This window comes from Suncus etruscus, chromosome 15 (genome assembly GCF_024139225.1).
Source record: "Suncus etruscus isolate mSunEtr1 chromosome 15, mSunEtr1.pri.cur, whole genome shotgun sequence".
NCBI lineage: Eukaryota > Metazoa > Chordata > Mammalia > Eulipotyphla > Soricidae > Suncus > Suncus etruscus.
In genome coordinates this window covers 20,744,405-20,771,815 of record NC_064862.1, presented here as the reverse complement: position 1 = coordinate 20,771,815, position 27,411 = coordinate 20,744,405, and the positions used below count along the sequence as shown (strand labels likewise).

Sequence of the window (27,411 nt, the reverse complement as noted above, 5' to 3'; positions counted from 1 at the left end):
TAAATACTACTTATCTGGCAAGAGAGATACCATGGTTATGAAGGTAGTTTTCCCAGGGCGAGGCTTATCCATTGCACTTGGATGTGCTGACCTCTGTGACTTCCCCAAATATGGGAAAATCAACTGCATAATTTGTGGTAGTGGGGACTGTGTTCATGGTCTCCCCTGTAAAAAAATATATAAATATATGTATATATATACATACATACCTATCTTAATTCAATCAATAGCTTCTAAAGAGAGAACAATGACTAGTTTATATTAAAATGAATTTGTGGGCTGGAGTGATAGCACAGTGGGTAGGGCATTTGCTTACCTTGCCCGAAGCCAACTTGGGATAAATACCTGGCATCCCATATGGTCCCCTGAGCCCACCAGGAGTGATTCCTGAACACAAAGCCAGGAGTAACCCACAAGCACTGCCTAGAGTAACCTCCTGAGTACCCTCCATTAAAGAAAATGAATTTGATGGTTTATATTTAGAACTGATGAAAGAGACAAATTTGCCAAAACCTATCACTGGGCCTGGAGAGATAGCACAGCTTGTCTGCTTGTCTTGCAAGCAGCCGATCCAGGACCAAAGGTGGTTGGTTCGAATCCCGGTGTCCCATATGGTCCCCCGGTCCTGCCAGGAGCTATTTCTGAGCAGACAGCCAGGAGTAACCCGGAGCAATGCCGGGTATGGCTCAAAAAACAAACAAACAAACAAAAACTATCACCATGGAAATTTTTATTTGTTTCTTCAGAGTAACCCAGATGGGGTCTTGCACCCAAGCATCAATATAAATTCAGAATTGACATCTGATCCTTTTTTTTTCTGATCCTTTTGTGGCCAGCAGGTGATTAATTGCTATTACTAGACATAAAATTCTCAAATTAGTTAAAGTCCCCTTTTGATTCTTGTATCTGTGGGGAAAGGAAACTACATGGATACATTTAATTAAATAATTAGATATTAAAATGTATTTTTTTTGCCCACACCCAGGAGTGACCAGGTGTTACAGCTGGCTCCACGCACAGGAATTAGGCTCAGGGGACCTTGTGGGGTGCCAGGAATAGGATCTAGGTTGGCTATAGACAAGGCAAGCACCCTACAACTGTCCTCTCTCTCCAGCCCAAATGATTAGCTTCTTAACTTTGAGAGCAGAACTTAAATACTAGGGTAATTTTCAAATATGGTCATATTTGTTACCAAGAATATTAACTAAAAATGCATTTTGAACTTCTGAACTGAGGTATGGTTGCTTCATTAGCTAAACCTTATTCAGATACTACCAAAAGAAAGGAAAAATCAATATCATGCATCTAAGTGCAAGAAGACACTGTAAATTTTTTAAATTAATTTTTGCTTAGAATTGGTAACAGGCTGTCAGAGTGCAAATAAAAGGAATAATCCCGGTGCCAGAGAGATAGCACAGCAGTAGGGTGTTTGCCTTGCATGCAGCCAGCCCAGGACAGATCTGGGATCGAATCCCGATGTCCCATATGGTCCCCGAGCAGGGAGCAATTTCTGACCACAAAGCCAGGAGTAACCACTGAGCGCAGCAAGGTGTGCTCCTTCCCACAAAACAAAACAAACACTCTTTATTGGGTGGGGTGGGACATTTGAGACACACTTGGCGGTGCTCAGGGCTTACTTCTGGTTCTGTGCTCAGAGATCACTCAGCAGTGCTTAACCATACATGGTACCAATTGCCATGTACAAGGAAAGTGTCTTATCCCCTAGACACTCTCTCTAGTTCCAAGTAGCCCACTGTTATCCAAAGGGCTTGGATCCTAAGAGCCCCAGTGCATTTTGTTTTGACTTTTGACTTTTGGGTCACAATAGGCTGTGCTCTGTTCTCAGTCCTGACTCAGGCTCAGGGAACAATATGTAGTGCTGGCAATTAAACCTGGTTAGGGGCATGCACAGCAAATGCCATACCCACTCTCTCTATGATCTCTCCAGCCCTCCAGTATATGCTTGAAACCATTATTAGTATCAAGCCCTATATACACAATGTTTTTTCTATGTATGTATGTATACCTATGATAAATTTGTTTTGTTTTGTTTTGTTTTTGAGTCACACCGGGCAGCGCTCAGGGATTACTCCTGGCTCTATGCTCAGAAATCACCCCTGGCAGGCACAGGGTACCATATGGGATGCCGGGATTCGAACCACCATTCTTCTGCATGAAAGGCAAATGCCTTACCTCCATGCTATCTCTCCGGCCCCATCCTATGATAAAGTTTAATGCATCCAGTAGTAGTAAGAGATTATTTTATTATTTTTGGGACACACCGGCAGCACTCAATGGTCACTTCTGGCTCTGGGCTCAGAAATTGCCCCTGGCAGGCTCAGAGGACCATAGGGGATGCCAGGGATCAAACCCAGGTCTGTCCCAGGTTGGCCGCATGCAAGGCAAATGCCATACCACTGCACTATCACTCTGATCCCATGGTAGTAAGAGAATAACACAAAATAATAGTGCAGTAGAAAATTTGTTCCAAATTTTCATAAAATTTAAGTGATTGTGAATCACTCTCAAAATATCTTTTTGTATACAATATCTTCATGCCATACTTGACCACTGGTAATTGAGGACAACCAAATTGAAACCACAGATAAAGGGGAACTTCCTTGAAATATTTATTTCAAGGGTATTAATTATAGGCTACTTCCAATATAATCTCTAGTGAGACTTAATTTTTTGTTTTGTTTTGGGGTCACATCTAGCAATCTCCAGGGCTTACTCCTGGCTCTGTGCATAGGGAACAAGTATGGGATACAGAGGGTTGAACCTGGGTCAGCTGCATGCAAGGTAAACACCTTACCCACTGGACTTACTATCTCTCTGTTCACTCTAGTGACAGAGACTTTAAAAGCGGGTCTTGGTAGACTTTTTTTTCTTATTTTTAACTTTTTGGTTTGGGGCCACACTGGGTGATGCCCAGGACTTACTCTTATCTGTGTTCACAGAACAGAGGAAATACTGGGGACTGAATCTAGTTAGATCTTAATTTTAATTTTTGTGCATCTTACAAGTGAGGAAAAGACGTGAGATTATTGACTTAAGTTTCACTTATTAGTTTGGTTCATATCTGTGCATTTCCCCTACCAAGCAAAAATTCACTCTCAAGAAAACTTTCACTCATGAAAGCTTGATTTTCTATTCTCTGGGAGAATGGTCCTGCTGTGTGATCCTAAGAAACAATCCCTCTAAAATGGTAAGGGGCCTGGGGGGTAAGTCATAGAGCTGGAGCATCTATCTCATGTGAATAAAGCCTCAGGTTTATCTTTGGTATCATATGGACCTCTTCGGACCTTAGCACTGCGCAACACAAGCAGAATCTAATAGGCTGAGCTCTCAGACTGTACTATGGGGATCCAAGAACCCATAGGGAGGTAGCTAAGAAAGTAAGTCAACCAACCAACCAGCCAATCAACAAAAGAAAGGAGGAATAACCTGGGAGGTCTTACTTAGCCTTAAACAAATTACTCACTCTCATATCCCTATTTAGGTCTTATTCATCCAAACCCAAGTTTTATATAAGACACTGGTGAAATCAGCTAGTTTTCTGGGGAATGAACAGTGGGCAGTTATTCAAATCATGGAGGAGCGACTGTGCTTCTATTCAATAGCTTTCTTTTGCTGCTGGCTCCCAGGTAAGTACCTTAATGGAAAGAGCTAGTAATGAGGACAACTATTGTTGCTGTTTCTCTAGCAAAGTGGTCTTCAAAAAGGATGATGGCAAATTCCTGTCCAAATTGTATATTTTACTTTGGTCTTACCTATAATCCCAGTGTTTTCTAACTTCCTTAACTTATGGGGTTGTTTTTGTTTTTTGGGTTACACTCAGCAGCACTCAGGGGTTACTCCTGGCTCTGTGCTCAGAAATTGCTCTTGGCTGGCTTGGGGGACCATAAGGGATGCCAGGATTCAAACCACCATCTGTTCTGAGTCAGCTGCTTGCAAGGCAAACACCCTACCTCTGTACTATCTCTCCGGCCCCCCTCCTTAACTTTTTTTTTCTTATGTTTTAGAAGTTAATAATTTAATGTAATAAACTACCTTATAAAATGAGAAAAGTCCTGATAAAACTTAGAGATATTAACATCTATCTTTCCTATTCCATCACATTGCAGTAAGAACCAGATTAGATAATGTTTATGCAGCCAGAACGATAGCACAGCAGTGGTAAGGCATTTGTCTTATTTGTAGCCAACACAGTATGGACCCAGGTTCAATTCCCAACATCCCATATGGTCCTCCGAGCCTGCCAGGAGTGATTTCTGAGTGCAGAGCCAGGATATCCCCTGAGGACTGCTGGGCATGGCCCCCTCAAAAAAAAAAAACACAAAGAAAAGATAATGTTTATGCAAAGCTTGGTATACTATTAAAAGCTACATTAATTTTTTCCTATATTATACCTTGCCACCACTGTTAAATTAATACTTGGTGACTTGGGGCCCGAGGGATAGCATGGTGGTAGGGTGTTTGCCTTGCACGTAGCCAATACATGATGGACCAGGGTTCAATCCACGGCGTCCCCTATGGCCCTCCGAGCTTGCCAGGAGTGATTCTGAGCATAGAACCAGGAGTAACTCCTGAGCACTGCCAGATGTGGCCAAAAAAACCCCAAAACAATACAGAAAAACTTTGTAACAATTAGGAGCCAGAGAGATAGTACAGTAGGCTTGCTTTGCATGTAATCAATCTGGGTTCAATCATTGGCTTCCCATAAGAAGCCCAGAGCACCACGAGGAGTAATTCCTGAGCACAAAGTTATCCCTAAGAATCTCCTGGTGTCATCCAAAAACTTAAAAAACAACAACCTAGAACAAAGCAATATGTATAGCAGGTAGGGAATTTGCCTTGCACATGGGTGATTCAATTCCCATGTAGTTCCCCGAGCCTGCCAGGAGTGATTCCTGAGCACAGAGCCAGGAGTAACCCCTGAGCACTGCCAGGTGTGGGCCAAAAAACAAAACCAAATCCAAAACAAAAACCTCAACCAACTTTGTGACATTTAAACAATAATAAGTAGGTTGTAGATGTGTTGCTTCTATGATTGGTTAATTTCCTTATTCTCTTTACTATATATAGTTTTCATTTTCACAGTATGTAGGCTTATGTACTGAAGATTATTTAGCCAGGGTTGAAATTTATAAAGTTGGGTGGGGGAAGTTTTTGGGGAGACCACACTTGGTAGAGCTCAGGGGTCACTCCTGGCAGGGCTTAGAGGACTATATCAAACCCAAGTCAGCCACATGAAGGAAAACACCCTACCTGTTGTACTGGTCCCTTGGGATTTAGAACATATATAATTTATAAATTATAAATGTAATTTTGATTTGTTTAGCAATACAAATTATACTTTACATTTTTATAGGTGTCATTCTGATGATTACAAAGCTGACTGAGCAACAGGACACCAAGCTTCACCTGGCCCTCTATGTTCTTCAGGTAGTACCTTCAGGATCTCTGTTCTCATTCCCCTTAACCTATTCTTTTGCTTTATCATTACTTAGTAAGTACATTTTCCCTCCTCGGGGCATCATTCTTTACATTGGAAAATAAAAAAATCTATCTTTGGGGGTCTGCCAGGCAGTCCTCAGGTTCTCCAGTCTACCCCAGTGGTACTAAGTCTAGCTCTGCAGGCCCAAAGGCTAGTACTCAGGCCCAGAGACTCATACTGGGGGCCATCTTAGCCACCTCATCAGTGCTCAGGGCCCACTAGGCCCACCCAAATGCTGTTGGAGACTCTGTGATGATAAGGATTCAATTTAGGAACTCAGAGTACAAGGCAAGTTCTTGAGTTCTTGCAACTATCTTCCCAAGCTCAAAATGTAAACATTTATTTATTTATTTGGAGCCACACCCATCTTTGCTCAGGACTTACTCTAGTCTGTACTGAGGGATCACTCCTGGCAGGATTTGGGGGACCATATAGAGTATTAGAGATTGAACTGCAGTTGGCTGCGTTAAACTCTATGCTTTCTCTCCTCACAGAATGTACATCTTCTTTATATTCAGTTGTGAAGAATGGGTCGCTTCCCTAACAGATGAGATAGATACTTTTGAGAAAGTTTTTCCATGCAGTCCAGAGCATATGTTCCTTCGGTTAACTTCACCTTAATGATGTGATTTTAAAGAATGGGTAACAAAAGACAAGAACTACTAAATAGGGGCCGGGCGGTGGCGCTGGAGGTAAGGTGCCTGCCTTACCTGCGCTAGCCTAGGAGACGGACCGCGGTTCGATCCCCCGGCGTCCCATATGGTCCCCCAAGCCAGGAGCGACTTCTGAGCGCATAGCCAGGAGTAACCCCTGAGCGTTACCGGGTGTGGCCCAAAAACCAAAAAAAAAAAAAAAAAAAAAAAAGAACTACTAAATAATATTATTTTAAAAATAAATAGAAAGGTTTATTGGAAAATAAAAGAAAAAGAAATTCTCCAGGGGTGGGCCAGAGATGGCAGAGAGGTAGGGTGTTTGCCTTGCATGCAGAAGGATGGTGGTTCAAATCCTGGCATCCCATATGGTCCCCTGACCGTGCCAGGAGCGATTTCTGAGCGTAGAGCCAGGAGTAACCCCTGAGCGCTGCTGGATGTGACCCAAAAATCAAAAACCAAAAAAAAAAAAAAAAAAAAATTAAAAGAAGAAATTCTCCAGGGAAGAACTTAGTATGGATGAAGTTCCCAAATAACATTCTTTTATTATTTGGGGGGGGGGTTGGGACACATCCGGCAGCACTCAAGGGTTGGCTCCAGGCTCTGCACTCAGAAATCGCTCCTGGCAGGCTCAGGGGACCATATGGGATGCTGAAAATCAAACCGGGGTCCTTTTTGGGCTGCATGCAAGGCAAATGCCCTGCCACAGTTCTATTGCTCTGAGCCCCCAAATAACATTATGAAACACTGATAGCAAGGTGATTTTATCTTACCCAGCTAGGGTGTATTGAATAAGATAAATTAGTTCTAGGGGCCAGAGAAATAGCACAGGGGTAGGCGTTTGTTTGCCTTGCAAGCGGCTGACCAGGACCTATGTTGGTTTGAATCCCGGTATCCCATATGGTCCCCTGTGCCTGCCAGGAGCAATTTCTGAGCTCAGAGCCAGGAGTCACCCCAAGCACTGCCAGCAGTGACCCCAAAACCAAAAACCAAAAAAAAAAAAAAAAAAAAAGGATAAATTAGTTCTAGTTTATATAAAATTGGAGATAAATGAAATTACTTTCCACCCAAGTCAGATTAGATGGCTTTCGGCCTTCCTGATTATGCTGACAGAGTAGTCTCAGTAAGGCTACCTCAGAAATTGGGCAATAAGTAGGGGCATTGGACCAGAGAGATAGCATGGAGGTAGGGAGTTTGCCTTGCATGCAGGACAGTGGTTTGAATCCTGGCATTCCATATGGTTCCCCGAGCCTGCCAGGAGTGATTTCTGAGCATAGAGTCACAAGTAACCTTTGAGCGCTGCCAGGTTTGACCCCCCCCCCAAAATATGTAGGGGCATTGGAGGTGTTTTGTCATCTTTATGTATATGCTCAGAATCATTCATGGATCTAGTCCAATGTGGAGTGAAGAATAAATAGTACAGCAAGAGCTAGAAAAATAATTAAAACCTTGTGCCAGATCTTGGTATTTGAGATAGAGGAAATAAAACACTAGCTAATCACTAAGGGACATGAGGCCCATTCTATGAATCTCTGCATACCTAAAGAATGGGTATATTCATTCCCTCCAGGCTTTTTCTGCATCATCCCAGGGTCTACTCAACTGTGGGGCGTATGGCTGGACCCAATACAAGTTCTACCAACTAAAGCAAGACACACGGCGTGATGCAGACACCCAGACACCATTGTTATGCTCACAGAAGAGAATCTATAACAGAGGCCTAGAGCCCCTGGAGTCCGCTCTTGCTTTTCCTACAAACACCTCCACCGTTCTTTGAAACAACAATACTGGACTATCTAGAAACTAAGTTTATTCCATGCTAATGGACTGGGAAGAGTGTTGGGGACCAATAATCTGGTTTCTTTTCTTTTTTAATTTTGGAACCAAGGAATTAAACCCAACTTGGCCATGTGCAAGGCATTAAATGCCTTACCTGCTCCAGCCTCTCACTCTTTATTATTTACCCTTATCGGATCAGATCCAATGGTGCTCAGGATTTATTCCAGGCTCTGCACTTGGAGATCATTCCTGGCAGGACTGAGGGATCATATGGTGATCGACCTCATGCAAGGCAAGCATCTTATCCCTATATTGTCTCTCATACCCCTTGTCTTTATTTTACCTATGCCATAAATTTTGAAAGTGAAAGTAGATATTCTATGTGAATTGGACAAATTCCTCTAATATTACTTCCTTCAAGTCTTTGTACAGGGAGAAGCAAACACTTTCCATTAAAAATAGATGAGGGCGGAGAGATAGCACAACGGTAGGGCGTTGTTTGCCTTGCAAGTGGCCAACCCAGGTTGGTTCGAATCCCAGCATCCCATATGGTCCCCTGTGCCTGCCAGAAGTGATTTCTGAGCACAGAGCCAGGAGTAAACCGAGCGCTGCCAGTTGTGACCTAAAAACCAAAATAATAATAAACGAGGGGCTGGAGAGATATAGTACAGTGGTAGGGCATTTGCCTTGCATGCGGCTGACCCAGGACTGACAGTGGTTTGATTCCCAGAACCCCATATGGTCCCCTGAGCCTTCCAGGAGTAATCCCTGAGCACTGCCAGGTGTGACCCAACCCCCCCCCCAAAAAAAAAAGAGACTCATGTTGGGGCCGTAGCAATAGTCTAGTGAAGGTGTGCCTTGTACGAGGCCAACCCAAGTTTGATCTCCAGAACCACATATGAGCCCTCACTTCTTGCCAGGAGTCATCATTGAGCATAAGTCCAGTAGTAAACCCTAAGCACCAGTGCCAGCTGTGCCCTTGAAAAAACTAAAATAAAAACCTCACAGAATATTAGATTTGTCTGAGTTTCTTCTAGAAAAAAATTTTTGTTAGTTACATGTGCCTTTTCCAGGTTCTCTACTTCATGACTGGGGAGTAGTCAGGGTGTTATGTAAGTTTATCAGATCTTCCCATTACTATACCACTGAGGTTGAGCAAAGAATGTTCTGGGTTTCTGTTCCTTGAAAAGACTTGGGAACTCCGAAAAAGCAAATACAGCTGTCAAATAATGATCCCAAAACCACATCCTAGTCTCTATGTGTTAAGTTCTACTCCGGGACTAGCAAAATTTATTTCAAGAACTGGAGAGAGAGACAGCAGGTAGGACACTAGCCTTGAAGTCATTCCTGCCTGCAGAGCCAGAAGTAAGCTTTGAGCACAGATGAATATGGCCAACAACAACAATTTTTTTCTACTTTGTGGGGTTTTTTTTTCGGGGGGGGGGAGGGCACACCTGGTGACACCCAGAGGTTACTCCTGGCTATGCACTCAGAAATCATTGCTCCTGGCTTGGGGGACCATATGGGACACTGGGGGATCGAACCCAGTGGTTCGTCCTAGGTTAGTGCGTGCAAGGCAAACACCCTACCACTTGCACCACTGCTGCAGCCCCTCTATTTTGTGTTTTGAGAACAGGGATGTTTATTCTAGAAATACAGGATTAATCCTCTGAAGTTACAGAGGTAAGTTTAAGAGAAATCAAGGCTAAAAGAAACAGAAGTAAAAAAAATCCTCAAATTTTATTTACACATAGCAGTCCTATTTATATTTCATAATACCTAGATATAGAATTAGGTTGCACTATATACATTTACCTTTATTGTTGATGTTGTTTTTGTTTTGGCGGCCACACCAGCAAATGCAGTTTTACTTCTGGCCATGCTCAGGAGTAAGTGATGCTTGGGAATTCCATATATTTAGTCCAAGTAGATTCAGTTATTTGCAAGGCAAGTGCTTATATTCCTGCACTATTTCCCTGGCCCAGACTTTACAATTTTTGTAAATAAAATGTTATAATGTAGGGGCCAGAGAAATAGCACAACGGCATTTGCCTAGCAAGCAGCCGATCCAGGACCTAAGGTGGTGGTTCGAATCCCAGCGTCCCGTATGGTCCCCCGTGCCTGCCAGGGGCTATTTCTGAGCAGATAGCCAGGAGTAACCTCTGTGTGGCCCAAAAAAACAAAAAACAACAACAAAAAAAAAGTTATAATGTAATCAGCTTTATATAGTTCAACCTAATAGTAAATGCTAAATACATGTGTTGTTTGTTTGTTGGTTTGGTTTTTGGTGTTTGGTGTTTGGGCCACACCCAGCAGCTCTCAGGGGTTACTCCTGGCTCTTTGCTAAGAAATCACTTCTGGCAGGCTCGGGACCATATGGGATGCTGGGGATTGAATCCGGGTCTATCCTGGGTTGGCAGCATGCAATGCAAATGCCCTACCACTGTGCTGTCACTACAGCCCCCTACATGTTTATAGAATAAATGAATAAGTGTGTGAGTAACTAAAAGGTAAAGTTGTTTTTTTTTGTTTTGTTTTGTTTTGGTTTTGGGGTCACACCCAGCAGCACTCGGGTTACTCCTGGCTCTACGCTCAGAAATCACTCCTGGCAGGCTTGGGAGGACCATATGGGATGCCGGGATTTGAACCGCCATCCTTCGTCCTTCTGCATGCAAGGCAAATGCCTTACCTCCATGCTATCTCTTGCTATCTCTTTGACCCCTAAAAGGTAGAGTTTTAACTTTTTGGGAAAGATCTCAAGTTGCAGAGTCTTACAGGAAGAAATGCCTGTTAAATCTGTTTATTTCTCTTTACTCACATAAAAAGTGATGTTTAGAGGTCAGAGAGATAGTATAGGAGTAAAAATGGCCAACCCCAGTTTAATTCCTGGTACTACATATTGTCCCTCAAGTATTGCCAGGAGTGATCCCTGATAATAAAGCCAGAAGTAATCCCTGAGCACAGCTAGCTGTGACCTCCCCAAAAATAAAACAAAAGTGGCTTTTAGTTTCTCACATTATGAACAAATAATCTCATTACCAGGGAATCCAATACTTTAATATCAAGGAGACTCAAATGTTCAAAGACACTGAAATGATAATCCAATAAAACACCTGGAACTAATGTCTCCCCTAATAAATTTCAAGGTAAAGAATTTTATTTTTGGACTGGTCCTAGTGGGCTCCGGGTGCCAGGGGTCAAACTCAGGTCTGCCACATAATAGACAAGCACCCTAACTGTGGTTCCAGCCTAAGGAAAAAATATTTTTCAAAAATTTCATTTCCTGGGGCCGGAACAATAGCACAGTGAGTAAGGCATTTAACTTGCAACTGGCCAACTGGGTTCGATCCCCAGCATCCCATATGATCTTCCGAGCCTGTCAGGAGTAATTTCTTTTTTTTTTTTTTTTTTTTTTTTTGGTTTTTGGGCCACACCCGGCGGTGCTCAGGGGTCACTCCTGGCTGTCTGCTCAGAAATAGCTCCTGGCAGGCACAGGGGACCATATGGGACACCGGGATTCGAACCAACCACCTTAGGTCCTGGATCGGCTGCTTGCAAGGCAAACACCGCTGTGCTATCTCTCCGGGCCCAAGAGTAATTTCTTAGCTTAAAGCTAGGAGTAACCCCTGAGAGCTGCTGGGTGTGGCCCCCTGCCAAAGACAAAAATGTACCCCCCGCACGTGCTATATTGATAGTATTCTATGTATATATTTTACATATGCATAATATCCATCTTGTATTGTGCCCTTGACACTGCCCTACAAAGCTCATTTCTAGTCCTTTACTGCCTCAATCCCAACCATTATTTCCCCCCCCATTTACCCTTTTTACCTTCAATACCATACAGGTCAAATCACAGACCAAAGTGGTCCATTGAATTTAACATTCCACCCACTATTTCAAAATTTCCTCTCTATGTATTTGTTTTGTCTGTCCTTCTCTTTGTTATCTGTTTAATAAGGAAGTCTGTAGAAGTGTCCCTCCATTTAAAGTTTATGTTAGAACCAAGTCAAGGGGATTGTTGGACTTGTTGTAGAGCCCCATAGGTACCAATCACACCATGTGGCATTGTTCTTCCTTTGCATAGGCACATTAAAATGGGAAATTACTACATATACAAACATGTTCTTAACTAATAGAGATGGGAACACACAAATCTTGTAATGCCGTGGGACCTTACACCCTAAACATTGTCATAATGACCTGGCTCAGGTCTCAGAAGAACGGGCATTGTCCATTTACCCCTGAACCAGGAATGCCATCCACAAAACAACCACAGTTGTGTACAACATCACCTGAAAGCAATCCTCTACCAGGGAAGACCCTACCACTGCTCTGGCATAAACCTACTCAACAGAGACTTGCCTTAACACACAGAGACTTAACAACAACAACGACCTGCTTTCAGGACTGAGTTCTCTGCATCACCCTCTAATTGTGAGGTGAAATTACAGGACGCTCCACATCATCCTGACTTTGATGTAGGATATGGACATATTCCAGGATCCTTAGCTACAGAAACCTGACACCAACAACAGTGACTGTGTGGAAAAAGTGTATTGGCACTACAGACAATGACTTGGATTGGACAACCTCGTATGTCTGGAGCCTAGAGTTGGTCTTATGCCAGCAAACTTCAGGGGTTAGGTCTCCTTGTATTTAGGCCAAGGCTTTTCCTTTCCATATCCCCTATATTTTGCTGGGACTTTGCAAACAATTGCCGCTCTAACACCTTCTTTGCTGTGCTCCTTTGACTCATCCTTAATGAAATAAATGTATTATGATCAACTGTGTCAACAATACTATAGCCTTAATGTTAAAGGAGTTACATAAATTGTGTGGGTTTAGATTGCTTTGTGTACTGCTAAGAAATGTTATAATGTACTACAATCTGGGGACTTGAGTGACAAAGTAATGTGCATGTGTTTTGTTTTATTTCTCTTAATGTTTTTTGGCTGAAAATTTAAAAGAGAATTCTGTTTATGGGTGATTGTCTTCCCACTGTAACTTCACCTTGTCCTCTTTCTTTGCATCTTTGTCTTCATAAAGTAAAAGAAAAAGAAAAAAAAAAGCCAGAAGCACAAGTTTATAATTTTTGTGATTTATTTTTATAAAAAAAATAAAAAAATAAACCGTCATTTTCAAAATGGGCAATCTCACCATCTGGGAGGCCACTGGCACAATTCAAGGGTTTATTGTTAATCTGAAATCTGGGAAGAGTGCTGTCTGTTTGTTCTCTTAAAGAAAATAGGTTTCGGGGCCGGGCGGTGGCGCTAAAGGTAAGGTGCCTGCCTTGCCTGCGCTAGCCTTGGACGGACCGAGGTTCGATTCCCCGGTGTCCCATATGGTCCCCCAAGCCAGGAGCAACTTCTGAGCACATAGCCAGGAGTAACCCCTGAGCGTTACCGGGTGTGGCCCAAAAAACCAAAAAAAAAAAAAAAAAAAAAAAAAAGAAAATAGGTTTCCAGGGAGGTACTGAGTAATTTTCTTAAAATGGGTTGGTAGGCCAAATAAATTTGGGAATCTCCAGGTTAGAGAAAATACAGTAAATAATAATAAGGGAACACACAAAATGCACTGAAAATAAGTTTCATTGATTTCTTTTACAAGTATTCTCTGTAGAAATGATAGGAACCTTCATAATGGTGCTTTAGATTTTAGGCCTAAAACTCCCGGCTATGGAAGGTCATCTTCCAGCTTCTGTCAATACCACATTTGAAGATCTCTTTGCCCCCAGGGCTCCAGAGAAGCAATTTCTGGAAGGCCCAGAAAATGAAAGTTTGCCACAACTAAGGAGACAAACTTTTTTCATTTGCTTTTAAGAATCACCCCTGGAAGAATTGGGGGACCATATAGGATGCTGGGGATTGAACCCTTGACAGAAGCATATAAAGCAAGTACCCTTTTCACTGTACTATCATTTTGGCCCCTAAGGAAAAAAAAACATTTTTTTGAAAATAATTTTTACTATCAATTCGCTATCAATATAAAGTTTTGAGGAATTCCAGGAGATTATGTCTATAGGTATATAGGTGTTACCACTTCCACAATGAAATGTAGAGACAGGGAGAGGGAGAGATCTCCCAACAAATGGTCAAAGTCACGAGAACTGAAGATATTGTCTATAGAAATTAACTTGCATGGGGGTGGGTTGGAGGGGGTTCTTGGGATGTTGGTGGAGGGAAGCAGATTTTCTGGTAGTGGGTGTGACAGTAAGATGATATATGCATGAAAAGTATGATTAATACAATCCTAGCACCTCAATAAAAAGTCAATAAAAAGGAATTGTGCCTTTTGGAATAACATGAATAGACGTTAGGGTAATTATCCCAATGAAATTCGTAAAAGACAATATTTTCACTCATAAGTAATACTAAAGCAAACAAAGTGGCAAATAAACCGAAGTAACTCCTAGACTTGAAGCAAAGTACTTTGGTATCTGGAGGACCAAGGGAAGAAAGGTAGGAGGGCTGGATGGAGGGATCTTTCTTGTGGTGAAATGATATTAAAACTTCAGTGGTGTGGTGGTGGTATGGTGGATCCTATACACACTATACCTGTGTTAACTATACCCCTGAAGTTCCAAAATATTATAAACCTATTAAAAAATTAAAAAGATGGAAAATAGGGGGTCAGAGAGAGTACAGTGGATAGGACATTTGCCTTGCACACAACTGATCCAGGTTTGATTTCTGTCATCCTCTGTGGTACCCCAGCCCTTCCAGGAGAGAACCCTGAGCACAGAGCAAGGAGTAGGCCTTAAGCAATGCAGACTCTGGCCAGAAACAAAAAAGAAAAAAAAGAAATAAAAAAAGAAAGTAATTTACCTGTAAATGCAGAATTCCCCCTGATGCCAGTCAACAGCTTATTAATTTCAATATGAAGAACAAAGAAATTAGTTTCATTTGCATACTCAGCACAATAGTACAGTCATAAAATCAGTATAAATGCATTTCTTTTTCTCTCTTTTTTTTTAATAAATGCATTTGTTTTCTTTTTTTTTTAATAAATGCATCTTTTTTTTTTTTTTTTTTTGGTTTTTGGGTTATACGCAGCGGTGCTCAGGGGTTACTCCTGGCTGTCTGCTCAGAAATAGCTCCTGGCAGGCATGGGGGACCATATGGGACATCGGGATTCGAACCAACCACCTTAGGTCCTGGATCAGCTGCTTGCAAGGCAAACGCCGCTGTGCTATCTCTCCGGGCCCAATAAATGCATTTCTTAACTTAAGTGACATTCATCAGACAAAATAATCTGGAAGTGTGAAATTCTATTTCCTTTTTTTGGGGGTGGGTCATACTCAGCAGCGCTCAGGAGTTACTCCTGGCTCTACGATCAGGGGTCTCTCCTGGCAGGCTAGGCTTGGGGGACCATATGGGATGCTGGGATTCGAACCATCATCCTTCTGCATGCAAGGCAAACGCCCTACCTCTATGCTATCTCTCCGACTTTTGAAATTCTATTTCTAAGGAAAACTATTACAAAAAGGGTTATGAAAGCTGGACCATAAAATGAAATATTTTAGGAAAAAAGTATAACAGAGAGACAAGATAGTCTATTGGACTTCCTTGCACATCACGGACCCAAGGTCACTCCTCAGTATCCCATATAGTCCCCCAAGCACTGCTAGGAGAGATCCCTGAGTACAGAGCCAGGAGTAAGCCCCAAGCACAGCTGAATGTAACCCCACAATAAACCCCAAAAAGTGTGATGAGGAGGAACTGAAAATTTTTAGGAAGTAGTAAATTGAATATATCTACATATTAAACCTTTATCATATTTGAAAAAGTGATGATTTCAGAATAGCTCTTGATCTGAGCCAACAGGATTTTCTGCCTTAACAGACACTAATCTGAGGAACAGATTAGTTCCTCAGAACAACAGCAGCAAAAAAAAAAAAACCCACATGAAATCTGATCATGTGAATGGGGTTGTTTCCTTTTTTTTTATTTAAGAACTCCACATTTCATGAATGCACATTCATACATCAAATTAGAACAATTAGTCATGTTGGCAAATATCCTCATAATATCACATAATGGTAGATGTTACTTGAAATAAAAATCTGAGAATAATAAGTTCAGATCGCGGTGGGTTGAACTTAGATGAAAAATGAAATAGCTTTAAAGTTTCCAACGACTGACAATTCTGGTCTAAGATGAGAGCATTCATACGAAAGATGTTTGTGAAGAGTTTAAAAGAAATGTGGAAAGGCAAGATGCAGTAAAACATTAATATATTGATAAATACAACCTTAAATACTACCATGAGTAATAAAAAGATGAGGACCCCTCCTCACGCGTTGGTAGGTTTTGAGACTAACAGCCACCAGAGCTGCTGATTCTCCTTCACCTTTGCTTCATTGAGGCTCGGTGCTTCAGGTGTGGTAGATATATGGCTGATCCTCCACCATTTTCTTATGGTTCCTCCTCTCCCTCTTCCTCCTCTGCTTCTTCTGCTTCTTCTTCTTCTGCTTCTTCTGGTTCTTCTGCTTCTTCTTCTGCTTCTTCTTCTGGTTCTTCTTCTGGTTCTTCTTCTACCTCTTCTTCCTCTTCTTCCTCCAGCACTTCAGCCGCTTCTGAGGGTGGTGGACGAGGTTCGCCACGTTTAGAGAAGCAGATGACACAAATAATTATGATTAGAATCAGCAAAAGCAAAAGGATGATGGCACTCAGGACTGTCAAATTCCACCCTTGATCCTCCAGGTCGGGTTGTTTAGTAGGTAGCTGTGGATTTACAGGACTGGGTTCTGTTGCGGCTGGGGAACCGCCGTCCAGACTGCCACCGTTTCCTGGGTTTGTGCAGTTAGGGGGTGCAAAGCCTGGGGAACAGTGACACTTATTTAAGTTGTTACAGACGCCATTCGAATGACACTTTTCTATGCCACAGTCTGAGGTTGCTCTGGAAGGACTGCAGAGGAAGTTTTTACAGGCTTTATTTTTGGCACAACCAATATCTTCCATCACATCTCCCTTATCAGGGATATCAGTATCCGTGAAGGCATCTATGGTCCAGCAGTAGCTGTTTTCATGCCAGATACTACTCACTGTATAATGCTCCTTGATGTCTGGCAGCTTATTAGTAGTGCATACAACTTTCCCACAAAAGATGCTTTCCCCTGAACACTTAGCATAGCTCGTGTCGGCTGAGGTAGGCCGGCCACAGTTCCCAAACCTGTTCCCGAGGGTGTTAACTTTGGTAAAACAGTCATCTCCAGCACGCTGAGCAGAACTGCCAAACAATTCCCTGCACTGCGTCCCGTGGCTCATGCATTTCCTGTCAGAACAGACATACATTCCTTCACACATAGTGCCATCCAGCTTGTAGAGGTCTTGGGGACACTCAGCGCTGACTCCGTCACAGTACTCGGGGAGGTCACAATCTGACTCTTCAGGGCGGCACCTGTACCCTTTGCTTTGAATCTGACAGTTGCTGCTACAACACTTCCCCTGCGCACACTTGGCCTGGGCCGAGAGTTTACAACTGGTGTCACAGCATTTGGTACTGTCACACTGATTACCACAGTCACACTCCTCAGTCCCCTCCCGCACCCCATTTCCACACTGGGCTTGCCGACGCCCCCGGCTTTGGCTTTGTGGCTTGTTGAACAGGCACTCCCCTTTGTGCTCCTGGAGGAAACGGGAATAGTAGTAGGAGCTACAGTTGCTGAAGGCTGTGTCTTTGGAGATATTTTGATGCATGAGGCAGGAGTGTTTCTTCTGACAGATGCAGGCCGTGTGGTCGTGCTGCATTCCCAAGTTGTGCCCAAGCTCATGGACCATAAGCACTGAGAACAAGAGAATGTCTTCATGTTGAAAGGACTCAACCGCTGCTGCAAACTCACCTGAACAGGCCCCATTGAGAAACGCCTGTCCCGTGTCCCCTCCAGGACGGTGCCCCACAATGAGGTGGGCCACGTCATGCTTTGCACGGTGGAAGAGCTTCTGTTGTCTCCAGGTGTTGAAATTGTGCAGCGTTTCCTGCAGGTCTGCCAGGACCTCGACGAGGTTGCCCTCAGTCCAAACCTCTATTCCAGTCAGCACCACCTCTGTGTTTATTCCCTTCGTGAAGCTGTTGGCCAGGGCAATAATGTCCATTACTTTTCGGACTGTCTCACTGACGTCACTGTGCCACATCTGGAACCGCTGGTGGCTGACCACAATAAACATCTCCACGTACTTGGGGTGTGACCACAGGTCAGCCTGCACCTGGGCACTGCCGGGCTTCCTGTCCCCCTCCTGCACACTGCCAGCCTCCTCTCGGATGCTCTCACCATCTTGGTCGTGGGAAGTGCTGCTACAAGAGATCTGAGTTTGCTGGGCCACGGGGTACAGCACATGTTCTAGTCCTTCCGAAGGATCTACAGGCTCAATGCCATAGGATTTTCCCTCTTTGATCAGGATGCCTCTCAGGCCAGAGCAGGTGTTGACAGAAATGAAAGAATCTGGGTCTCCTACTAAGTAGCCTTCAAAGTAACAGTTGTCTGGAACGAGAGGCAGTTCTTGCTGCAAAATGCCTCTCTGGTAGACAAAGACTGGGAAATCATTCACAAAATAATCCCTCTTCACTTCCAAATGAACGAGCTGCTTCTGGCCATGCAGGAATAGCTCATAGGATGCCTTACCCACTGGGTCTTCGCTAGCATTAACTGTCAGTATTCTGGGAATGACTTTTTCATAGGCATCTGGGGCTGATCGCAGGTCACAGGACAAGCATGGCAGGAAAATCAGCATAACCCATGCCAGCATGATCCCCATCCCGATACACGAAGGTCCCAGCGCTGCCTACTCTAGTCTCCAGCCCTTCATCCAGGTGGTACAAGCCTGAAGCACTCGGCCCAGACTCACACAAACATACTTGATGTTTCTGAAGAGAAAGCAGGAGGCTGCCACTGCCGTGCCAGGCCTACTCCCAAGGATCAGCTCCGAGACTGTGCCAGCCTGACTGCCGCCTACCTCAACACCGCAGCCTCTTGAGTGATTTCTCCTGGCACTCCCTTCCACTCCTCAGCTCCAGAGCTCTTCCTAAGGGCCTCTTGACATCACAGAGTGGGGTGACCTGGAAGAACTGAAGATGCCATATTTCCTGCTATAGTTCCTGGAGAAATCAAATCTCTGAGCCCTTTTCAACTGTGCCACATGACACCCCTCCCCCGCCTCCCGTCTGTTGTCAGTTGATCTGAATATTCCACAGAAGGGCTCAGTGCACTGGGCTGGATGCTCTCGGAAGCCTTTTCCCCTTTTCTCCTTTGTGGTTTTTTTTCTCTTTTTTTTTTGGCCACATCTGGGTCACTCAGGGTTACTCCCAGCTCTGCACTCAGTAATCATTCCTGGAGGGCTTGGGGGATCTTATGGGATGCTGGAGATCAAACTCAGGTCAGCTGCTGCATGCAAGGCAAGCACCCCACCCACTGTGCTATCTATCACTCTGGCTCCTTTCTCTTCTTCCTTTCTAAAATTTAAACACTGTAATGTATAAGATTGCCAATAATGGGTTTTCCTCCACTTCCTCCAAGACATTCCAGCACCACCCCAAGCCCTCCACCGGAACAACTAACTACCCCTTCCCTCCACCATTGTCCATAGTCCCAGCCCTCTCCCCCCACAAGCTTCTTAGTAAAGGTCCATTCTCAGTTTCTGTTACCTTTGCACATGTTATTCCCTTACTGGGTCTCTGTTTGAGATCATTCTGTGTCTGTCCCTCTTAGACAAAGCAGCAAATTGCATGATTTCATCATTTTGGGCCAAACTAGGCAATGTTCAGGGGAACTCCTGGCTCTGCTCAGAAACTACTCCTGGGTGCTGGAGCGATAGAATAGAGGGTAGGGTGTTTGCCTTGCACACTACACCTGGGTTTAATCCCAGACAAGCCAAATTGGCCCCCCAAGTACCACTAGGAATGTTCTGAGTGGAGTAACCCAAGCACTGCTGGGTGGGGCTTGAAACTAAAATAAGAAAAAAAAAAAAAGAAATATTCCTGACAAACTTGGGGACCATATGGGAAGCTGGGATTAAACTGGGCTGGCTGCATGCAAGGCAAATGCCCTCCCTGCTGTGCTACCACTTTAGCCCTTATTTTTTTTGTTGTTGTTGTTTTTTGGGCCACACCAGACAGTGCTCAGTTACTCCTGGCTCTGCCCTCAGAAATTGCTTCTGGCAGGCTTGTGAAACTATATGGGATGCTGGGGATCAAATCCAGGTATGTTTCGGGTCAGCCGTGTGCAAGGCAAAATGCCCTACCACTGTATTATTGCTCTGCCCCCCCCCCCCCCGTTTGTTTTTATTTTGTTTTGGGGTCACACCCAGCGATGCTCACGTGTTACTCCTGGCTCTGCGCTCAAAAATCACCTCCGGCAGGCTCAGGAAACCATATGGGATATTGGGAAATGAACCACCATTGTTTTTGGGGGTTGGCCACATGAAAGGCAAATGCCCTACTGCTGTGCTATTGCTCTAGGCCCCCCACTTTTTTGTTTTGGGGCCACACCTGGTGATGTTCAAGGAATACTCGGCTATGCGCTCAGAAATCGCTCCTGGCTTGGGGTAACCATATGGGACGCAGGGGGATCCAACCGCCGTCTGTCCTAGACTAGTGCTTGCAAGGCAGACGCCTTACCTCTAGCGCCACCGCTGTGCCACCCTCCCCCACTCCACCCCCGACCCTGTTTGTTTTTAATCGTCTTCTATTGCTTCAGATTTTGGCTATCATGAATATGCTCCAGTGGGGGTATAGGAGCACAAATGTCTTTTCTTGATCTCTTTCTAAATAAGTTTCAGAAAAAACTGTCTTGCTACACACACACAGTCAAGAATTCTTTCTTTACACACACACACACACACACACACACACACAAACCACACACACACACACACACACACACACACACACACACACACACACACACACAGAGTCAAGAATTCCCTTTCTTTCCCTCATCAGCCCGAGAGGGAAAACACATGTCTGATTTCTTTGGGCAGGAGGAGGGAGGAAGGGAGGAGGGGAGCTATACCTTTATTTAAAGAACTCTTGGCATTTTCTTTAGGGAATCGGAGTTAAAAGCTGCCCTTGCCTCCTCCAGCACAGCAACTGATTCCCTGTGAGTTAGTTCCAGCAGTCTGCAACATAAATCCACAGAATCTGCATGGCACCACAGCTAATCTACATTTAGTGCAGAAAGCAAATGACAGGGTGAGTGAAAACACATTCTGCAATACTTAATTCAAATGCTCACAGTGGAAAGTCAGTAGAGTTGGTCTTTTGTCAACTACTGGCACATCATTTTTGTATACTTTATTGCAAATAAAGCAATTTTGCTAAATAATACCATCTGTCATCTTACAAATATATGACTAAAACAGTCCTAAGGTAATAAATAGTATAACTCTAGGAACTGAACTTTTCTTTAAAACACACAAACTATACTATGAGTAAATCCTGTATCTAAATGTATACAGCATCTTTAAACAGTGTGGAAATGAAATTAGGATTTATTCATTTACATAAAAATTACTTTATACATTAAAGAATAATTTTTCAAATTGTTAAAAAACAAAGTCTGATTTCTCATCATTGGGATTCGTGGGATGTGGTCTGTTCTTCTATCACTTGCTTCACAATTTCTGCCAGCTTTAGCCGATCAACTTTGTCTGTGAATCCACGACCTGAAATCCAAGAAAGAAAATTGTCAGTTTTCACCCCATTTGGGTTCCAGACTCCCGACAGAGACCACAGTTCAATCCCCAGCATCCCATATGATACCGAGTCCTGCCAGAAGTGATTTGAGTGCAGAGTTGGGAGTTAGATTACATTTCTGTATTGCTACCTCAGCTCCTTCTTTAATTTTATAGTTTTGAGGTCACACCCAGCAATGCTCAAGACTTACTCCTGGGCCCGGAGAGATAGCATAGCGGTGTTTGCCTTGCAAGCAGCCGATCCAGGACCTAAGGTGGTTGGTTCGAATCCCGGTGTCCCATATGGTCCCCCGTGCCTGCCAGGAGCTATTTCTGAGCAGACAGCCAGGAGTAACCCCTGAGCACCGCCAGGTGTGGCCCAAAAACCAAAAAAAAAAAAAAAAAAAGACTTACTCCTGGATATGTGCTCAGGGATCTCTCCTCGTGGGGCTCAGAGGGAGCAAGTGGGGTGCCAGGGATAAAGCCCAGGCAAGCATCCTTGTACTATCCTTCAACATCTTTTTGAAATCTCAGGAAAGTGAATCTACACAGGAAAGGTCAACTAGGACTTTCAATTTCTCATGTTCAAGAACCATTCCAGAGAGTGAAGTCCAACTGTTTGTTTTCTCTAAGATGCCACAGTTTAAGTGGGTTATAATGTCTGCAGAATCAGAAACTACAGCAAAGCAGTTCAGGCTGGGGGCCACCTCTGCCCTCCTCCAGACTAAGTAGATCAGTCAACTCCCTGGTCCTCTGTTCCCGAGCACCCTGTGCCTCAATAACAGGTGAGCAGCATAGCTACAGTAAAGACACTTAGATCTCAGGGACTTCTGCTGCTATTTTAACAGAGGTGCCACTGGAGGGCTCGGGAGAAGGGGTGGACATAGTAGAAAGAGCCAGGCCCTCCAGCATTCCACTCCCAACTCTGTTCTCAAGGGACTGAGACTAAGTGGAATGAGAGAGGTTATCCAGTGCTGAACACACAACACACAATTTTTGGAACTCCAAAAGAAAAACAAAGGACCAGAAGGCTATAGGGCCAGAGCAGTGGTTCAAGCAGCAGAGCTTTTGCCTTGCACATGCTAATCTAAGATGGATCGTAGTTCGATGCCCCAGCATCCTGTATGGTCCCCCAAGCCAGGAGTGATTTCTGAGTGCATAGCTAGGAGTAACCCCTGAGTGTCACTGGTGTGGCCCAAAAACAATCAAACAAACAAATAATAATAAAGGACCAGAAGGCCAGCTATGTCTGGGTAGTTACTGGAGATTAATCATCTGCTCTGCTCACTCTTCACAGGTATTTCACCTTAACCAAGCCGCAGCTCTGGCCCCAGAGATCCTGCATATTCTGGTTTGTTTTTGGTTGTTTGGTGTTTCGGTCACACATGACGGTGCTCAGGGGTTACTCCTGGCTGAACTCAGAAATCACTCTTGGCAGGGTACGGGGATCATATGGAAACTAAATCCATGTCAGCTGTGTGCAACGCAAGCTCCCCACCCGCTGTGCTATGGTTCTAGTCCCAACCCTGCAGTTTCTGAGCCTAGTAAGTTCTCTGCATTCTGTAAAAAGACACGAGCAGGTGCTTACCATTCCAGCTGAAGCTCTGCAGAGTATCTCTTAGAAGTTTGCACTCCCGGTTATACTTCCAAGCCTCCTGCATCACTTCATTCAGTTTCTCGTCTTCATTCTCTCCTATAGGCAAAGGTGAGGAAGATATTTTACTTGCCAGCCCCTATTTCTCTCTGAACTTCACTACTCTGCCAGCTTTATGTGGACCCAGTCTCAGCTCTGTAGAATGTTAGGTGTTATTTATTACTCAGCAAATGAAGAGGCTAACCTAAAAGACCAAGAAAGGGAAGAAGAGAACAAGGTTCATTGTGTTGCCTTCTTTCACCAAAGCTTAGCTTCTCCTCTGAAGGCTGCCTGTGGCATGGGAGCTCGCCTGAAAGCCAAGGGGCCCAGGGTGAAGGGAGTCGATGTTGGCTGACTGGGTATGAACATCCTGAATTTATCTGCTGAGGAAACCCCAACACATCTCTCTGAGTGGAGAGTGGGAAGAAGTTCTCATTGCAAAGAACCCTGGGCCACTCACACTTGGGCCTTTAGTGAGCAGGAGCAGGGGTCACTGCTGACCCATGGAGGCATTCTCTTTAAAGGCGCAAATGAACGGCACTCCGGCCATCAAAGGTTCTGGAAATTTATTTCACAGCCTAAAACCACATCCTGTCTGTATTTATTCCCCACCTTCAAAAGAAAGCACCAAATGGCATGTGTACTTGTGGGAAATCTGAATGAAAAATTTCATAAAATTCAAAGGGCAGAACTTCTTGTAAACTCCCTCTCCAGTCTTTTCAAGGCACAGATTCAGTTCTATGATACCAGAATTTTCTTAGAACACAATGACAAACCAAACAACCCAACGCAAAGCTTTCAAGCAGGCGCGCACACACGCATACACACACAGAGGCACACACAAAAGAGTTCATAAGCGGTGTGACCTTTACCAGCCTGTGGGAGTATACATTGAGCGATCACATCTCGGAGCTTTTCCAAGGCAACATTGGAATCCTCAGCTCCATTTTCACGGTCATGGATGTACACACCATCCTTTGGCTTGGTGCTTTGAAAGTTTGGGGGAGAGGGAACAAGGTCAGACCCCAAAACTCAACTTTTGACAGATGTTAACTCTAGACAACGTGGGCCAGAGAGACAGTAAAGGGCTTGCCTGGCAAGTGTCCAACCCCAATCCGGGCTCAATTCCCAGGACCCCAGAGCACCCTGAGCCCACTAGAATTAATCCCTGAATGAAGAGCCAGGAGTAAGAAAGCTCTTTGTACCACCCAGAGTAGCTCCCCTGAGAAAAACCTCAAGGTAACGGACTTTTCAGATAAGTAACTATAGAATCAAATGGTTCCTGATGTTGTTCCTCATCCACTCCCCCCTTAAGCAGCAGGAGCAGGGCAGACCCCTAGCTGACCTTTGAGAACTCTGCACTCAGCCAGATCAGCCATGAAAGAGAGTGATGAAAGCTCAGTTACCCGAGTAGTTTCCTCTTTCTCAGAATAGGGTTGTTCACAGAGTGCAAGGGTTTGAGGCTGACTTTCGGGTCCTGGATTCGCATGTTGGCCAACTGCTCAGCGTGAGCCTGCTGGATTCCGGCAACCACTGCCTGCATGTAAACATGGTGTCAGTCTCCAGACATTTCTGGGCCCCCTGACAGCCCATCTCAGAGAGTGGAGAGAAAAAGCTAAAAGAATGAAGGGTCACTTCATGCTTATAATGGCACTATGCAAATTGGGGCTGGAGGGTGGTAAAGTGAGGACTGGGCCACATCCGAAGATGCTCTGGGGTTACTCCTGGCAGTGCTTGGGAGACCCTAGGGGATGCCAGGATTGAACCCATGTCCATGCCCTCCCAGATGCACTATGGCTCCAGCCCTGGAAGTCTGGAAAGCTCCAGGCTCAGCACTTGCAAGAGCTCAGGAACTGCCCACAGTGGTTAGGGAAGGGTTTATCTTCAGGCTTACCTTCTTTTAGGAACCTAATTACGACTTTCAAATATGTTCTCCTGGGGTTGGAGCAATAGTACAGTGGGGAGGGTGTTTGTCTTGCATGCAGCTGACCATAGTTCATTCCCAGCACCCCAAGCCTGCCAGGAGTAATTTCTGAGTGGAGGCAAGAGTAGCATTGGTCGTGGCCCCAAAATCAAGTTCTCTTTGTTCTGAATTCTTACCACATTTAAAGCTAATGTGGGTGCAAAGCTGTCTGAATGCTCTCCCTTTGGCATTTCTGTCTTTTCAGTCTCTCCACTTATGGAGGAGGGACGGAGGGTATTATTCTGGTCTGTGTCCTTAGTCTACTAATCACAAGGGGAGACATTCATGAGTATTTCCTTCGTGTGAATGAACAGAGCCTGGATCTAGGCTGTAGAAAAAACAGCTCTTTATTTCTTTTTTTTTTTTTTTTTTTTTGGTTTTTGGGCCACACCCGGCAGTGCTCAGGGGTTACTCCTGGCAGGCACGGGGGACCATATGGGACACCGGGATTCGAACCAAACACCTTTGGTCCTGGATCGGCTGCTTGCAAGGCAAACACCGCTGTGCTATCTCTCCGGGCCCTAGCTCTTTATTTCTGACCATGAAATTTTAGTATATCAGCCGTTCGTTTTCAGGGAAAGCCCATGTGCTCTGCAATGTCTTGCCTTTAACCCTCCTAGGATGGAGTCCCAATCTTTCCTTCCCCACACAGCCTTTTCAGTCAGCAAAATCAGCATTGTTCTACACCTTATCCATCATCAGCTGAGCAGAAGGGAGCACATTGTCCAAGGCCTCGGTGGAGTTGAGCCAAGGGTGGTCCAACACTCCCTCGATGGTCAGCCTTTCCTCGGGCTTCACCTTCAAGAGCCTGTGGAAGAAAAGGTCAAAGGGCCGTGGTTACACTCTGGTGGGCCCAGAGGTCTAAGGGGCCCAGATTCTAAAGGCATCAGTTTTTGTTTTTGTTTTCGTTTTGGTTTTTGGGCCACACCCGGCGGTGCTCAGGGGTTACTCCTGGCTGTCTGCTCAGAAATAGCTCCTGGGACCATATGGGACACCGGGATTCGAACCAACCACCTTTGGTCCTGGATCGGCTGCTTGCAAGGCAAACGCCGCTGTGCTATCTCTCCAGGCCCAAGGCATCAGTTTTCACTTTGGACTTTCCATCAGCTCCACTATGCCTAGGCCTTCCACCTGCGAAGCGGCTATGGGTTCCGACCCTAACCACTTGCTAGAGGGCCCTGTGAGCTTGGGTGGCCTGTTCAATATTACAAAGACCAATGAGCTTTCTGTCATAATGACACTTTAAGGTAGCTCCTACCTTGGAATAGGGTGGCCCTACGCAGAGTTCATGGTAGTGATGTTCTGTGAACAGTGGCTCTAATTCCCAAAGGGAACTTGAAGCACCCCTCTGGCAGGGAGAGATTATAGAATTAGTTGAGGGGCTTGTTCAGTTCTGGAAACCCAGGTTGAAACTTCTGATGACATTCTTAAGATGTCACCAAATGGCAGAATATGAACCCTTTCCTTTATTTCCAAGACATTCATAAGCTGAAAATCCAACTCCTTGAGGAAGGGGGTGGTGTTTCCTCCTGAGGCCTGTAGGGAACTGTGCTTCTCTTTGCCATCTGCTTTTTTGATCACGCTGCTTTGCATCTTATCTCCTCTTGCTGGTAGAACTCCTAGCTCACCTCAGCATGTCCCCTCAGCTTTTTCTAGCACCTCCTTGCAAATGTCTGTCAGTCAGGACAGCTCGTCTACTTGCTCTTTCAGGTTCTCAACACCAACAGCTTCAAATTCTAAAGAACTATTTAGAAAAGAATCCAAAAGCTCAAAGAAGATAACCAACGCTGCTCTAGGGACAGGTTATAATTGTACACTACAAAGATCCACATATAAAGGCACTGGTGGCTTTGGTTGAGCAGCTAGGAAGATAGCACAGAAACAGTAGGGGCATCTTCCTGAAACAAATGATGGTTCAGTACTGCCCAAGTACTGCCACCACCCCAAGTTCTGGTACTTCAGACTTCAGAAACCTGTTCCTTTTTATTTACGCAGACCTCTAGGCCACAATATAAGCTCGCCTTTGAATCGTACTCACTTCCAAAGACATACTGTACTATCAAGAGCTACATTTCCAAATATTGCCCCTTTGATAATCGTTTTCATTCCTGTTATGCTTGGAGAATACTTAGTAGTGGGACTTGTAGGGATAGTGTACAAGTCTCAGGTGGCGAAGCCTTCACACAGGAGAAGAAAAAGCAGAAATGCCTCACATT

At 44.5% G+C, this 27,411-nt stretch overlaps 3 protein-coding genes and 1 non-coding gene across 5 annotated transcripts in view; 2 read left to right on the top strand and 2 right to left on the bottom strand.

The window, feature by feature from the left end:
* The window catches only part of TMEM116 (transmembrane protein 116), a 33,353-nt gene extending 25,426 nt beyond the window's left edge, over positions 1-7,927 (top strand). For both annotated transcript variants that reach the window (XM_049789369.1, XM_049789368.1), the window contains 3 exons: positions 3,503-3,647; positions 5,375-5,448; positions 7,721-7,927. In XM_049789369.1, coding sequence (XP_049645326.1) covers positions 3,503-3,647; positions 5,375-5,448; positions 7,721-7,927 — 426 coding nt within the window. The remainder of the gene's footprint in view (positions 1-3,502; positions 3,648-5,374; positions 5,449-7,720) is intronic.
* On the top strand, positions 7-167 carry LOC126031462 (U1 spliceosomal RNA). The gene has a single exon (XR_007503333.1). It is a non-coding gene; the product is annotated as a U1 spliceosomal RNA (small nuclear RNA).
* A 5,665-nt stretch (positions 7,928-13,592) lies between the features above and the next one.
* Positions 13,593-18,686, bottom strand: LOC126029499 (disintegrin and metalloproteinase domain-containing protein 1a-like). The gene is made up of 2 exons (XM_049787770.1): positions 16,470-18,686; positions 13,593-13,685 (listed from the first exon to the last, which is right to left on the bottom strand). The coding sequence occupies exons 1-2, from the start codon at positions 18,684-18,686 to the stop codon at positions 13,593-13,595; spliced, it is 2,310 nt and encodes a 769-aa protein (XP_049643727.1).
* A 2,712-nt stretch (positions 18,687-21,398) lies between these two features.
* Positions 21,399-27,411, bottom strand: part of MAPKAPK5 (MAPK activated protein kinase 5) — a 38,296-nt gene continuing 32,283 nt past the window's right edge. The window contains exons 10-14 of the mRNA XM_049787769.1: positions 25,883-26,003; positions 24,639-24,769; positions 24,105-24,220; positions 23,188-23,292; positions 21,399-21,590 (exon numbers count right to left, since the gene is read on the bottom strand). Coding sequence (XP_049643726.1) covers positions 21,496-21,590; positions 23,188-23,292; positions 24,105-24,220; positions 24,639-24,769; positions 25,883-26,003 — 568 coding nt within the window. The 3' untranslated portion in view covers positions 21,399-21,495. The remainder of the gene's footprint in view (positions 21,591-23,187; positions 23,293-24,104; positions 24,221-24,638; positions 24,770-25,882; positions 26,004-27,411) is intronic.

Excerpts from the sequence above, each read along its gene's own strand:
- LOC126029499 (XM_049787770.1), bottom strand. The coding sequence starts at position 18,686 with ATGGGGATCATGCTGGCATGGGTTATGCTGATTTTCCTGCCATGCTTG. Across the intron at positions 13,686-16,469 it reads AGGAAGAAGAGGAAGAAGAG|AAATTGCTTCTCTGGAGCCC; the intron begins GTAGAAGAAGAA and ends TGGGCCTTCCAG.